This window comes from Accipiter gentilis, chromosome Z (assembly GCF_929443795.1).
Source record: "Accipiter gentilis chromosome Z, bAccGen1.1, whole genome shotgun sequence".
NCBI classification, from domain to species: domain Eukaryota; kingdom Metazoa; phylum Chordata; class Aves; order Accipitriformes; family Accipitridae; genus Astur; species Astur gentilis.
The window spans coordinates 84,999,958-85,015,837 of NC_064919.1; the positions used below are offsets into that span (position 1 = coordinate 84,999,958).

Below are 15,880 nucleotides of genomic sequence, written 5' to 3' on the forward strand. Positions count from 1 at the left end.
AAAAAAAAAAAAAAAAAGAGAAAAAAATCAGGGTGTGTGATTACAAACTGTATTACTGTGGTGCTGTTACCTTGGATACATTCCATAAAAATGCAAACCTTTGATTCTGTATGCTGTGACATAGTGGAAAACTGCAATATAGTGACTGTGTTTAGCACATATATATGAATATTATTTGCACTCATAATCAAACTCTGGTGATCCTTTCACTTGCGTCCTTGCGCGTTGAAGGCGATTAACGGCGCTCTGCAAAACCAAAACATTTTGGTTGATTCTTGCTACCGCCCTGTCCCTGACGCCGCTGGTGATGCTACTGCTCTTGCTGCATGTGTTACCCTGCAATAACACCCGGCGGGCCCCCGCTACAAGGCTGTGCTTGGGGCGATGCATGCATTTAATGCAAGACTCCGCAAATTGCTTCAAAAGCCGAGGAAGGGAGCCCAGGCATGGTGGCTTTGTCCAATTTTTGGTACCTATCAGTGCTCGGTCTGGCTTTTTTTCACCCTCTGTGCGTGTACCCAGCTGGGCGCTGCGGGGAGGATGAAGGAGGCAATCGATTGAGCCTGAGCTAGGAGGCAACAAAACTGAGGGATTCGTTGCGATTTTGAAGGGTTGACCCATGGTCTAGCTGAGAGGGGCTGGGATGGACGCGGAGGAGATTCGGCATCCTTTTGTGATGCCTGGCCGTGAGCGTTTGCTATAACCCAGCCGTGAACCATGCGCGGAGCAGAAGCCCTCAGTGCTGATCTTCTTGCTCAGTTGGTTTCATCCTCCCCCTGTTAAAGGGGAAACTTCAACTTGGAGCTTTTTAATCCACTGAAAGCTGGGATGTGCACCGCAGCCTTCCCATCCCCAAGGAGGAGATCAGCCCCAAGCTGATACCCCGCTCCTACGGCCAAGCATCCCCATCCCCAGACACGGCTCTCGCAACACGCTGCCCTTTCCCAAAAGGCTCTGGAATATCATGTGCTTGAGCCTAGCAAGAAGGTTAGAGCGTCATTGAAAATATTTTAAGCTTTAAGCCATAACCCCCCTCGGTCAGCACAGATGCTCGGCCATGTATGGACAGAAGTGGGGTTCAATGCATGTGCTCAGCCAGTAGCTGACCCCCCCCCCCCCTTTCCCCAAAAAAAGGCTTTGGATGCAATTCTCCTTTGGATTAGAAAGGCACAAAATGACTGTACCTTATTTTTATTTCTCTGTCCCTTCAGGGTGCTGCTCTGCTTTGTTGACTTTGCCTTACCCTGGGTTTAAAACCTGTCTGTGTTTTTTTTTTCCCTGCTGCTCTCTAATACTCCTCCCCTGTAGCCTGGAGCTGCGGTTTTGAGCCGTTCAGGGACAGGGGGTCGGTTGTTCCCCCCCCACAAAGACACTGTAAAAGGGATAAGTAAAACAAGGAGCGAGCGAACAAACAAAATCCTCTCCTTTAATGGCCCAGGCTGGTGAAAGGATCACCCACATTTTTGTACTCCTACTGCTGTTCTGTTGTGCTGTGCAACATTTTGCTACATAGACTATTTTATAGAAGAAAGCTAGAAAAATATTTATTATTAATATTAAAGCAATAGTGCATTGAAGAAATGAAAAGACATTAGAAATTGTGTAAATGCTTAGATTCACTTTTGGTGGATTTTTTGTACTTTATTTATAACTAATAAAACAAACTGCATTGCTAACTATAAACCTGTGCCACAGAGAAGTCACCTGGCAGGGCCATCGCTTGGTCTTTTTTTACCCTTCGTTTCTTGTTTCTTTGGGTCGGAGTCAATTCTTCTTTCACTGCTTACGCCTTTGGACTTTGATGCGCAAAAGAAACGCTGCTGGGGTATAAAATACTCCGCCCAGCTGGTTTGCAGAGGGTGTTGGTGCTTGAGCTCTGTTGCAAAGACGAGGTGAGACTCTCCACGCCGGGCACACCACCGCGTGTGATGTCCTGTGGCACCAGTTTTGTGATTAGGTACCAAAATCGCTTTCTAGAACCGGGCTGGAAATTGCCTGTTAAAGGGAGATTTCTCCTCTAAACACATCCTACGGTGCCTGTAGGATGACTCTGGCAAGTCCTGCAGCGATACCGACAGGTCCTCCGTGCTCCCCGTGGAGAAGCATCTCCCTCCATGTGGGTCTCCTGTTTAATAACTAAGGAAAGAAAAACTTATTGGAAGGAAAAAAAAAAAAAAATCCTCCGAACTAATACAGATATATTTGAGGGTATTTTCAATCCTTTTGTTACCTGTTGGAGAATCCAATGGGCCATACACCCAACTTGGCATCCTGCACAGCTCATTTCGTAGGTCCTCTTGTGCTTTTCTTTTTTCCCACAATGAATGGTGCCCATCTCTGCTCCTACCCACTTGCGATTCGGCTGTTCCTCCTCACGCATTTCATATAGAAAGGCTGAGACCAGTCCCCAGCTTGGACTATGTGATTAGACTAAATAAGCCTTGGAGACAGGCGGCTGCTGATCCTAGAGATTTGGTGCCGGTAGCTGAAGGGAATTGCCGGCTCCTCCGGCATCCAGCAGAGGCTGCATAAGGGATGCATCGTATTCAAGCAGTACGAAGCTCCCATTATAGGAAGCTTTTACAAATTCAGAAAACGGGTTAAAAATGACCTGTTGGTCCTGCCGGGGAAAATCTCAGTTGCTCACTGAGATTTTGCTGATGTCCTTCGAAAGGATAACGGCGCTGGAAGAGTTGCCTGAGATGGCAATCGGTTTTTCGTCAAAGCTGCCGCAGCAAACACGCCGCTGCAATCCGATAACAGCCCTGCCGAGCGCGGGGAGCAGTAACCGGTGGCCGCGCTGGGGAGGGAGAGGGGTTGTGCCCATTAAGGTATAGCAGCACGGGCCAAAATGCAACATCTTTATCCACTGTGAGCATCTGCTCTTGCAGCAGCTGCCCGGGGTCGGGAAGCTTAGCCCTTATTTGTGTTTTGTGGTATCTAAATCCTCAGTTGACCCATAGGTTGCAGCTCAGAGCTGTACAACGCCATCGGTAATTTTTGTTGGTTTTTTTAAATGGACCTTTCTTCTATGTCAACATGGACTTCTACACATAACGATGGGGCAGGGGAGATTACAAGCTGGATGCTCCACACCCCTCAGTTATTCTGCCTTCGTGCACGTAAGGTTAGTGTACATATATGATGCTAGCAAAAATGTTTCACAACAATTTCGTAGAGATTTTCAAATAATTCTCTGCATCCTGCAGCAAGAGACAACCAGTCCCTCTTAGCATCCAACACTGCAAAGGATTCCTTGGTTGTACTTGGTTTCACTGGCAGCACCCAAGTGCTTTTTTTAAACACAGCACTACATCAGACTCCCAATACGATGGGGACCGCAGAGGCAATGGGACAGCCAGGTTTTGCAGAGTCCCACTGAGTCCCACCGTCCTTGTCCTTTGCTCACGCTTCTCATCTACATTAATGTTTTTTTGGATGAAGGCATGTGCATTAAACCCCCACCGATTAAGAAATAAATAGAAAAAAAAAAAAAGGTAAAGGGTGGTGGTGGGAACAGGAGCTGTGCATCTGCCCAGCATAAGAGCTTTGGGATGCTCTGCCCCAGCAGGCAGAGGTTGCCTGGGTCCTGCAAAAGGCACAGCGCTAGGGCAATTTTGGCTTTTCTCCTCCCCAGTTCTCCACTTGGCCAAGAACGTGTTGGTTTTAGCAGCTTAATGCAAATCCAGCCCTTGGAAAAACTTCACTCTTGCCTTATTACTTTTGTAGCATTAGTTGTTGTAGCAACAGAACGACTCCCCAGGGCCAGGGTGGAGTTGAGTTTTGCACAAACAAGGGGCATTTTTGAAGTCTTTAGAAGGAAAAAGCAGAGTTTTTTCATGCTTTGCCAACGTCGCCTTCCTGGGAGGGAGTGAGGTTGCTGACCCTGTACCAGCAAACTTCCCTTCGGCCCTTTTCAGGGCAGCATTACCTGGAGGTCAGCACAGTTTTTGTGTTGAACATGCCCATCCAGGGATGGCAGACGGTTTCGATGGCAACCCAGGTATCAAATCACCCACGCAGTGATTTGATGACCTTGAAGATGTTCATTCCTGCTTCAACAGGACCTCAACCCATGGCTGTAGCTACTTGCTCCATGTGATTACTCCCAGGTCTGAGCACATCTCACGTGCAAGATAAGGATTTCTCTTTCCTCCTTGCCCCATGCAGGAATAGTGTGTGGATCGGGAGCTGCCTCACTGCTCCCGAGGGCTGGAAGCGTGGAGCAGAATAGGTCCCGCGTGCGTCACAGTGAATTTGCTCAGGGGCTGGCAGGGGTTAAACTGCTCCGATGCAGCGACGCTGTAAAACCAGCATCTCTGGCATCTCTGCACCAAGTGGGTGCTGACTGGAGCCAAGCGGAAACGCTGGGACTCCAGCATTTTAATGGGAAAAACTCTTAATTTCGCTGCAGCACACATTTGTCTAAAAATGGGACAAATCCATTGACAGGGAGGGGTTTTTCATAGCCCTGGTAGACTGGGGTGGGAGGGAAAGCAGAGAGATCAAAAGCCTGACCCTTTTTTTGTTTCAAAACACCCACTGAGGAACCGCTGCTTTGCAATGACATTGAACAAGAGCAGCAAAAGCAAATGCTCCAGATTCTGCCTGTGGGAACCCCTGGCTGTCCAGGCAGCCCGGGTCCCATCCCAGCAGGGTCCCGGGGATGCAACACGCCTGCTGACCCCAGCACCCACCTCCAGCCCTCCTGAGGTCTCTTCTGGTCCTCCTGTGAGCTCCCAGCCCTGGCTCGGCCCTTGCTCAGAGCTTGGGAGCATCAGTCTGCAGTGAGGAAGGAGAATACAGCCAGTAAAGGCTGCTATTATTATTCCCATCAGCGAGTAGTTGATCACTGATGAGGTTGATTACTGGGCTCATTTAAGCAACTTGCTCCGCTCCAAACCCATCAGTTACCATAAAGGTTTCTAAAATGAATTAGTCTGAGCTATTATTTGTGAGCTGGCACAGACAGCCCTGAATAAGCTCGAGTCTCTTCGGCGGTGCCTACTGCGGAAAATAAAGATGCAGTACTTCCCTGGCAGGGCTTTGGTGGGATGCAGCAGCTTTCAACTATCCAGGAGCAATCGACAGCACCTGGAATACATCCCTAACTCCTGTCTCGGCATCACTAGCCTTTGCTGGAGCCTCCTTTGCCCATTACCAGGCAGGGATTCAGCAGTGGGACAGTCCTGCCTTGTAGCCAGGCACATCTAGGTCATGTCCCAGCAGAAGCGTCCTCCCCAACCCAGGGACTGATGGGGTGGGTGGGCTCAGCAGGTTTAACCCCCTCCATTTGATCCCCATTCGCACAAAATACTTGTTTAAAATCAGTGTCTGGGAGGGGGAAATGACCTCTCCTAGGACACGGGTGGGCCAGGAGGAAGGTCTTCTTCTCCTGGTGGCTCAGATATCCCCCTTTCTCCTCCGAAGGATGTGTCCTGCTTTGCTTCCTGGGGAGGGAGATGGGGCTCTAGAAGTAATGATTTGTAAACAACTTTTCTTGTTGGTACCTGTAGAGACGTGAGTAGCTGGGAAAAGCCCATCTACAGGAGCACCAGCCCTTATTGCGGCTGGGAAATCCCTTCTCCACCACAGAAAAAATTCAAAACAGTGATCCTTATTAAAAGAAAAAAAAAAAAATAATATTGAAATGAATGGCAGCTGCTCTGAAACAGAGTTGGTATTCAGGCCATATAGGGTAAGATTATCCTGAGACAGCTTTGAATATAGTTAGCACAGCTTCCTTGCAGTGGAATTGATTATCTGGTAGGTCTTTTGCTCCGGCTGCCTTTAACTGTAGATCTCAGCTCTGGGCAGACCCAGACGAATTCAGCCGGAGAGCTGGGTCTGGCTTGAGGGGGGAAAGCCCACAGGTGGCAAACACGACCCAAATCCCACCCCATGAGACCTGGCTGGGTGGATAACGGGTCCTTCCCAACCTCCCTGCAGAAAGCCCTGCTGTGCCCACTGCTTTCGATGTGTGTGTGTACGGACACGCAATGTTCACAGTTGCCAGAAGTGGGAAAAACTGGGATCTCCAAGCTCAATTTTATTAAATATTTCTAATCCTCTTTAGTCATCTAAAAGGTGACCCCATCAGCGGTGGAGGCCAGCAGGTTTTCCCAGCCCTGGCAGGGCAAAGCATTGAAAGCAGAAGATGCCATTTGAGCTGTTAAAGGATAGGTTACAGCTCTGCTAGTTGTGGCTTTTAATCATAAATAAGTGAGAAATGTATTTATGTCATTCACAATTTTATACGCACCTTAAAAAAAGCAATATTACTTTTACAAAATGTTAAGCCAGGAAGCACATCTTGCTACTAAAAATCTCTCAATATAAAAGGCAGCGTTTTAAAAAAGCAAAATGCAATATAAAACAGTATATACTGAGAAAAATGGGCATGCAGAAGAGACCAAACCCCTCCTGCAGCCTCAGTACCTAGGAAAAAGCTCCCTCCAGATTAATCCATCGCCCCGGTTTTCATCCAGCCACTTCCCACAGGGAAATATGGTGGTCACACCAGTCGCCGAGTTGGTGATTTCCACCCGCTCCACCAGCCAACCCGGTGCCAGACCGCTGTTGTCGTGCTCAATCCGGACTTTTTTTAGCTCCCCCATGTCCAGTGTTTCCAGGTAAAACCTGTTGGTTTTGCCTCGTTCAAAGAGGTTCCTGAACTTCTGCTTCAGCGCCCGCTTTCCCGAGTCCCCGTTCAACCCGAAGATGGTGATGAACACATTGGCGTCGGTCCCCGCGCCCTTTTCAAAGCCTGTGACCACGATGGTCTCGTATTTGACTGGCACCAAGCTCCGGGCTTTGCTGGCGAAGCTCTCGGTGACCTTGGCACACTCAAAGACTTTGTAGTCCCGTCTCTTGTAACGCAGAGGGATTTTCACATTGCACCTGAAAAAGTATCTGCCGAAGGAAAATTAGCAGCATGTTAATGGTACGGTTGGCCACTTTATTGAGCAAATGGTATGGACTGGGTGTGCTACTACATTGCCTAATATCAATGCTTTTTCAATACTTGTCCATATACTAGAGTTTCTCTCTAAAAAGACAGCCGTGATTGATCATTGCAGCTGGAAAACCCAGCATCTCCATGGACACCCTGCACGTGGGAGGGTTGCTGTGGGGCACGTGTCACCTCTTTTTACCCATGCAATGGCACAGCCAGTTACCGACCCACCGAGGCAGGACAAGAAATCAGCCCCGCAGCCCAGCACCGCTGAGTATAACCGGTCTGGGAGCAGGGAGATCAGCAAATATCCTCACTGATGGTATGGTTAAGGTTGGGCTAGGAACTAGAAAAAAGGAAATTGGAAAGATGGGAGGAGGAGGAGGTTTAAATCCCCCCTCTTTCCTCATCTAGATCACCCAGCCTATCCTTAGCGGGCAAAAAAACCCCCAACATCGGGCGCAGAAATGATAGGTACCAGATGCTGAAAGCCCTTGGCTCTGCAGTGCTGCCTCTGGTGATGTGCAGGGAGCACAGAGCGCATCCATAAATTACCGCGTACCTGGCACCCGGCCAGAGGCTGGAGCACTCTGCTTTTAATGATGTATTTCATTTCCAATGATGCAGATCATTTCCAAATGAGTTTTCCCCCACCCGCTCCCCCTCCTTCATCAAACTGCAGCAGGTCCTCCTGGAGGGAGCGTAGCTGGATTGCGGTGCGTGCGCGTAAAATAAACACCTGGAGGAAGGGTTACTGCCATTCCAGCAGTACTGTGCTGCTTAAACACTTCCAACACTTTTGACATTTTCCACAGCCAAAGTAAAGCACTCCTTTCTCTTGAAGGAAGCTTTGCAAATGAGAAATTCTGGTGGGAGCAAAATTTCAGGCTCAAGGACAGAAAAACTGCATGAGAGTAAAGTGGAGGGGTTGCCTGATTCTGCAGTTTTATTTCTTGGGCTATCTCATGGTCTGGAGTTATAATGGAGCATGCCAGTCTTCACCGGGGGCAAGAAGAAAAAAGATGACCTTTCTAGCCCTGGGATTTGCAAGAAAAAGCTTCTAAATGCAGCCCTTTCACACACTAAGATCTACTACTAAAAGGCAAAAATCCCCGTATAATTCAAAACTATTGCTGCAGCAGTATCATAACTCTTTTAATTTGGTCTTTGTCTTGACTGGGTAGGGTTTTTTTGATGTTTGAGATCAGGAATACCTGAAGTTAGAGCTTGCTTTCACAGTGCAATCTGCTCCAGTTGCTCCTTTGCAGAGCAAACACCGCTGCGAAGTGCTGCATCTGCAGAGCTGGAGCCCTGCTTCAGTGCAATGACAGGCTGCAGGCTTTACCGGTATCTCCTGGCTGCCCTCTTTATTTTAAAACAACTTTAAAAAAAAACCCAGGGCTTTATGAGAAGATCTTTGGCCCCTTCAAAACACACTGGTTCAGCAGTTTCAGCATGCTCCCAGTGAGTTTAGTGCAAGGATTTGATTGCACAGCTGTACTTTAAGAGTTCCAGTTTTTTCCCCACCAGGAGAAAAGAACATGTTTTAGTATGTAATTGACTGAGTTTTCACTCAGCAAATATTATTGTGGCTCTTCTGCTGGCTGATTAATTTGCTAGGAGAGACTCTTAGCTTCTAAAAAAACCCACCAACCACTTCAAGGTTTTTTTCTTAAACACTCAATTGTCTCAGCTGGAACAAACTCCTTATAGTTAAATTCCTTAACAGCAATGGAAGTATCATGGAGAAGAAAAGAAATCCACAATTAACATTGTGGATATTTTCTCTGAAGAGTAGTTTGTTCTGTAAATGGATGATCTTCTCCTGTTCCTGCATGGTCGCTGTGATATCTGCCCCCTGAGTCGTGAACGTCAGCCCTTCCAAAGACAGGGCTCAGACCAAAGCGTGTTGGATCTGATGCGCTCAGGGCTCTTCAGACATGTTCATTTTTCAGCCATGGCAGATTTCAGTCATATTCAAATCAGAGTAGCTGAGCTGCATGACTGCAACCTTTCCAGTGGGCCTTTTGGACCGTACCAGAAGGATGTCTCATCCAAACTGGTCTGAACTGGAGGTTCAGGTTTTGTGTTACTCTCACCTTTTTTTCTAGGAGCTCTTTTTCCAAGACTTACCTAAAGGCCAGTCTGTGCAGAACATCCTACAAACGCCTTAAATTTCGGTCACTCTAAGTATTTTCCACAAGCTGAGGCATTACTTTTTCATAGCTGCGAGATTCATCCAAGTCAACTTATTTATAAACTTACCTGCACATACTAATGCCCTCTCTAACAACTCGGACATTGCACAGGCAAGTCAGGCAGGGATGTTCTGTACCCGACACACTAAACTGCTTGTCCTTAGCTTTCAGAAAGGGATGAAGATTGGTGAGATTGCTATTGCTTAAATCTGAAATGCTTCAGGAACACGTATGGAGAACTTCTCAGCTTCCCCACGTCCTCCTGGAGCGGCTCCTTCAGGTGAGGAGGCACTTACTTGTTGCAAAGCTCCATCTCCGTTATGACAATCTCTTGGACGTGCCAGAAGACGTCAGCTTTTGCAGATGACTTCTTCCCATCTTTTGGGCAGTGACCAACACAGATGGCTGCAATCTCACCAACGTTCTTCGAAGAAAACTGAAAGGTGTCTGTTGCTCCCCTACAGGAAACAGGGAGCGGCTTCAGTTCGTATCTTGAAGGCTGGTAGTGACTTGTCTCATGTGGACATTAAGTTAATTTGCACACGGGTACGGAAGATAGAAGATAAGCCTTCATTTAAAGTCATTTGATTGAACTACAATCATACAACACAAAGTATAATTTCCATATTTAAATTTAGTATTTTCTCTGATTAGGGGTGACACTTTAAACTGTTGCCACTAGGAGTTTCCAGGATAAACTTGAGCTGTTCCACATACAAAATCAATTTGCCTTATTATAGATAAAGCTAAAGAATGACTAATTTCCCCTCCAGCACTTATTCATTCATCCTTGACAGATACTGTATCTGTTACACATCTACCCACCATAGCTGTTTTAAATCTGCTAGTTCAGCCACCCTTCCCGAAGCTCAGCTTGAAAACAGTTTAGAGAAACGATAGGTCTCTGTCAAACCCTTGGCTGGCTCCCTGTCATGTCCCCTGTGTATCTGTTAGGTTTATCTCCTTGGACTGGTCCTTATTCTAACCTGCCTCCAAGGATGGACTGTGACTAGTGTTTTGGAGATTGGTGTCTTCAACTCCACTGTAGACACCATCAGCTTAAGGTCAGGAGGAAGCTCCTCCCCATCTTTCATGTTTCGCGTGAAATCTCAGCCATTCACACTAGACTCCACATCAGCTGTAATTTCACCTTCCTTTACAGACCCTCCAGAAAAACCTTTCCTCCCTGCAAAGCAACAGAACATCAGCAGTGTCCATGACTTTGAAGAGGTTCCCGTCTCCTAAGGGCATGCTGCGTCCTTAAATAAAGTAGAAAACCCATCTCACATCTGGAGCACGTTGGTCCCACATGGGAGAAGGAATCTGCCCCACGTTACATAGATGTGCCTCCAGCTCGTCTGCACATGAGGCTGATATTCGGCTTTCTTCACGCGACAGTGATCTTTCAGCCTTACTCCCCAGATTCGTCTGGAAAGTCAAATCTGAGCAGCTCTGACAACATTTAGCCTCTAACTATTTTTACTTTCTCTCTGATTCCCACTGCCAGTGAGATGCTGTAAAAGGAACTAAAACCACCTCCAGCTTCCTTCTGCTCCTCCCAGTTCAAAAATACACAGCCTCCCCGGGGGCTCGCCAGAAGCCTCTTTGTATGTACTAATACAAAAGGACACACACATGCATCATCTACATTTCCTTTTACCAAATGCCTTTTTCTTATCATTTTGAAACCTGCTCTGTGTCTGCCCATCAAAACCTAATTTTACATCTTCCTTTCACTCCAGGTGAGAAGCCATTAGGCTTTTTGGAAGGGGGCTGAGGAAGAGCATGACACAAACACAACTCTGTAAACCACCCTGGAGAAGAGGTGGTGTTTGTGGAAGACACACAGCTGGTGGGGAATTCCTCTAGCCCACCATCCTGTCCCACTACCTTTCAAATCTCCTTTTCTTGGAAGAGTTTTCCATAAGGAATTCTTTCGAGCGGCCCAGCTTTCCTTCTAAGATGATCCAGATGTTTTCCTTTGTTTCTGCATCTTCTCTGTCGCTTGTTACTGTGACAATCTCATAGGCTTTAAAGCATAATTAACACACACGTTAAACAGAAAAGGAAGAGCAGATGGCCGGAAAGATCTCTTCATTGGGCTGTCACTTTGCTTAAAATCTCTCTTCCTAATATTTGTCACAGCACACAAGAAAGCATTTGCAAACTAAGGATGGAACCAAGCTGAAATCTGTGGGACTTTCGACTTCTACGTGCTTTGGATTTCATGCAGGGATAGAGTACGTGAAAAATAGGAGTACTGCTCAATCAGCTAGCAAGAGTAGATGGAGCTGCTCTTGAACAAGCGATGTCCAGCTCCCTGCTGTGCTAAACACTCTTTTTTTAACACAGCCCAAATCCTACAGTTTTTGTGCCTCTGTTCCTAACAGGGACAGTGAGGATATCCACGCACCCAGCAGAATGTGCTCGGATGCTGTGGTGGCACGTAAGTACCCAAAATGGCAATCACAAGACTGAATTTTTGCAGGGGCAGAGTGAAATCACACTGAAGTAATGTGATTATTGACTCTCCAGGACTCTCCTAAAGAGCACTGTGGTGCAGGAGTTCTTGAGATGCACTTTGCATATCATCAGTGCAGTTAAATAACTCACCCTCTCACTAGCTCACCACATTAGACACCAGTGTAATTACCTTGGACTCAGTGGAATTGCCCAGAGCAGACCCAGGGCTATGGGGTGTTAAGCTCAGCCGTCATGTTCAGCTGGGACACTTGAGCTAGTAGCCCAGAACATGTTAAGGAGGAAGCTGGAACAATGTTACTCACAAAGCTTTAAGGATTGAACTTATTTTCCACCTCAAAGACTCAAGCCCATTACTTCTAATGAGACCATAACCATGTGTCCTTATGGCTTACTAACCATGTGTCCTTATGGCTGGATTGAACCACTGCAAATGGGCTCCTCTTAGGTTTCAACTCAGAATGAGATCTTTTTCTTCCTCGTAAATCCTGAGTTGTTTCTTTCTTATCACAGCATTGCACTTTTGAACCAAAGAGTGCCCTAAATAATCCAACCCTTAAAGCCTGCAAACACAAACGCCTATTGCATGGGGACGCTTAGTGGAGCAGCTTGCAGGAGTTATGGTTAGGACCACATGGCCTCTGAGGTCCCTCAGCAAATGCCACAAGTCAATTCTAAACTTACAGGTCCGTTCCTTCAGTTCCAGGATGTCATTATTGGCACAAGCCAGTTCCCTTATGAGCTGCCCATCGTCTTCACCTTTAGCCAGCCAGCGATCACACTGGAAGCGAAATGTCTTGTCCATGGCAGAGTCCATCACGTCAATATATTCCAAGTGCCAACCTGGTGCGATTCCTAGTAAAACAACAAAATAAAAAAAGCTTTGGATATTTTCGCATAGCTTGGGTAAGGAGGTGAGACACCTTTCCTTGGTAGCATCCAGCTGGTGCTAGAAATTATTTGTATTTGCTTCAGATGATGTCACCAGTGAACACGACATTGTTCTGATACCAAAACTGATGTCGACTTGCTCAAGACCATAGTCTGATCCCTCTTCTAGAGTCAGGCCATGCTTTTGAGGGAATTGCTGGCTCTTGATCAGATATAAGGGTGTTAGAGCGTGGTCCTGGATAAGCTAGATTTCAACCTCTTTGGACAAGACACCATCGCTGGTCCTTGCCCAGCACTTTGCACAAGACAGGGCTTCTGCAATACCAGTAGCAGCAGCAGTGAGATGGGAGAGATGGGGCTGGTGTGCCTCCTGTCAACATACCAACCCAGGAACTACCCCAGGAAGAAGCACTGCTGTGGCTTAGGGACAACAAACCCTTACAAAGCCCCAGAGAAATCAGGGCCCTGTTTGCCAGAGCCAGAAGCACAAAATCTCCTGGAAATCACAAAGTTTAGGGGCAAAAGTTAACGGAGCAGCTTCTGTCACAGAAACTGCTGCTGATTCTTCCTTCCATTTTAAGGGAAACATGAAGCCTTAAAGCCAAAAGAAAGACATGAGTTCATGTTCCACCTAACCCCCACTCCTCCACTACACATGTCTGTAGCTATTAAAAAAGACATAGCAGTGTGTGCATGGTTTGTGGCAGTCCCTTCACGTTCTGGGAGTGCTAGCTGGCCACAAGCTGTAGGGTTTAGTGTCTTTCTCTATGGCCTGTATCACCCCCAAGCCCTTCATACTTGGATTTGAAGGTCAGAAGGTCAGAAATTACAGCTTGCTGCTTTGACCCTGCCAGCTAGCCCATGCAAGGAAATTACCCGTGCTATCCTGACTTTGCCAAGCAACCGGGGTGAATTCACTAATGCTGGGACTGGACATGAACGCAGGACAGACTAAAGTGATGGATGCTCTAGCAGGGACCACCAAATCACCTAACTTTTGCCTTAGGGCCTTCTGAGGAGTCATAGCTCCCTTTTAGTTTTCTACTTCCCTTTTTTTTTTTTTTTATTTTCAGTGGAAAAGCAACTTAAAAATGAAGAAAAGGGCATTTGGGAATAGTTTCCTGATTTCTTTGTTGAAACAGAAGCAGCCCTTGTTGAGCTTGGGGGGACAGGAGGTTCTGACAGTTCTACTTACAAGTCCTGTTATTAGTCAGACAAAGAAAGGTTATGTTCATGATGAGAGATCTCTGCTGACTTATTATTTACATCCCGGAGACATTAAACAACTCTTACTCTTCCAAGAACTCACTGCCATGTGCCTACTTCCTTAGTTTGCAAATATTAACCTTCTTTAGCCCTGAAAAGAAAATGATGGCACCTTTTTGAGTCATGTCAACAAGTCACGCTGATCCTGTGGACTGCAATCCCTCCACACCATGTGTTGGCAATTCTCTACCAACCTCACAGTCATGCCTGTTTGGTACTTTGGCCTCCTGAACCTTCTTCAAGCTAGGAAATTGCCCGCTACAAAGCACAAAGACACCAAAGATACCACTTGCCCCTTAAATTTTGGGGGCACAGAACTGCAAAATCATTGTGGCTGGAAGGAACCGCTGGAGAACATCTAGTCCAACCCCCTGGTTAGAGCAAGCTCAGCTAAAATAGGTTGCTCAGGGCTGTGTCAGGTCAGGTTTTGAACATCTACAAGAGTGGAGACTCCACAATCTCTCTGGGCAACCTGTGCCAGTGTTTGATTACCCATGCAGAGAAAAAAAGCCTTTTTTCTTACTTTTTAAATGGAATTTCCTGTATTTCACTTTGTGCCCATTGCCTCTTGCCCTGTCACTGGGCACTGGTGAAAAGAGCCTGGCTCCATCTTCTTTACTCCCCCCATCAGACACTTGTACACATCAATAAACCCCCCCTGCGCCTTGTCTTCTCCAAGTTGAACAGTCCCAGCTCTCTCAGCCTCTTCTCATACAACAGACTCTCCAATTCCTTAATCATCTTTGTGGCCCTTCACTGGACTCTCTCCAGTATGTTCCTGTCTCTCTTGAACTGGGAGGCCAGCGCCACGTGCCAGTGACAAGACCTGTGCAAATACCACGGGTGCGACACCCAGGCAGGGGAGTTGGATGCACCAGCCAAACGTGCAAGACCTCCTCCAGGCTCCAGCGGCAGATCTTATCAAGTTCCCCAGGGCTCCCACTGCACTCTAACTGGAGCAACTTGCTCTTTGGGGCCGTTTGGAAATGTATTCTAAACATGTTGGCAGCGTCAACCCTTAATCTTTTTGGCAGGCTTATTTCCATTTAAGTTCAATGAACATCTCTGCAGCATATTCAGGAGGCTGCTCCACTTCCATCAAAACTTTAGTACAGAATGAAAGAAAGAAAACATCTCATCCTTCTCCAGCAAGAGAGATCAATGACTGCAGCCCGGGATAGAATAAATTGGTGATCTTAGTCTTGTTGCCAGCAGTGAACAGCATGACTGGGACAGGATCAGTGCTAAGCAGCGGTATCAGAAAAGCAGCTGAATAAGATGCACATACCCTCCTCTCTCTTCTCCAACCTGCTTCCAGCAGCTGCTCACCAGCAGAGCTGCAACAAAAACCTGCTTTTTTTATCACAGGGAGAGATGGACCGGGGTTGACTTTCCAGCACATGTCGGAGTTGAGGGCAAAGCAAGTACAAAAAGTGCAGTTTTTCCCGGTGTTCCCTGCAAAAGATGCATTTATCGGCTCTGGGCTATTTAAAGAGCAAGCTCTGGGCTCTGTCAGGGGATCAACATGGAAAAGCAAATACAAACAAGTTGACCCTTACAGCACAAGGGTACCTCAAATCAAGGAGCTGGCTGATCACTCTTAGAAGAATGGTGCTACCACCCCAAAGCACCTTCCCATCTGCTTAAAACTTAAAAATACTTATCTTCCCTCTCACTAGACCTGGTCTATCCTTTTTCCTGTTTTCCTTCCTGATGGTTAGAAACTTTAATTAGGAGACCTGGAAGCTGTAGAAGCATCCTATATTGTTGTTCATTTCTCAAGAGAAATAATTCACCCCAGGTGAAATATCAAGGGTTTCACTGCCACAGCATTAAACCCCATTTAAAAGCTGATATGGAAATGGAAGGATTGGTTTGGGGCTGAAGAAGCTATTCTGCTTTATCAGACAAGATGCTGTTTTCCTCTTGATTCAGGCTGGGAAAAGATATATTTAATTTCTTTTTGCATTGATCTGGAAAAAAAAAAAATGCAAAGTCCAGTAATGCACAAAGTCTAAATGTGATCCTTTCCCTCCACTGAGCTGGCTCTGTGTGCTGGGGAGAACATCAGTGGAAGGAGAAAAAGACT

General features: G+C 46.7%; 1 protein-coding gene across 4 annotated transcripts in view; it reads right to left on the reverse strand.

Annotated features, from left to right (window-relative positions):
• Nucleotides 1-6,209: 6,209 nt before the first annotated feature.
• Nucleotides 6,210-15,880, reverse strand: part of LOXHD1 (lipoxygenase homology PLAT domains 1) — a 140,927-nt gene continuing 131,256 nt past the window's right edge. For all 4 annotated transcript variants that reach the window (XM_049796003.1, XM_049795999.1, XM_049796001.1 and 1 more), the window contains 4 exons: nucleotides 12,319-12,489; nucleotides 11,044-11,182; nucleotides 9,450-9,611; nucleotides 6,210-6,912 (listed from right to left, as the gene is read on the reverse strand). In XM_049796003.1, coding sequence (XP_049651960.1) covers nucleotides 6,432-6,912; nucleotides 9,450-9,611; nucleotides 11,044-11,182; nucleotides 12,319-12,489 — 953 coding nt within the window. In that variant the 3' untranslated portion in view covers nucleotides 6,210-6,431. The remainder of the gene's footprint in view (nucleotides 6,913-9,449; nucleotides 9,612-11,043; nucleotides 11,183-12,318; nucleotides 12,490-15,880) is intronic.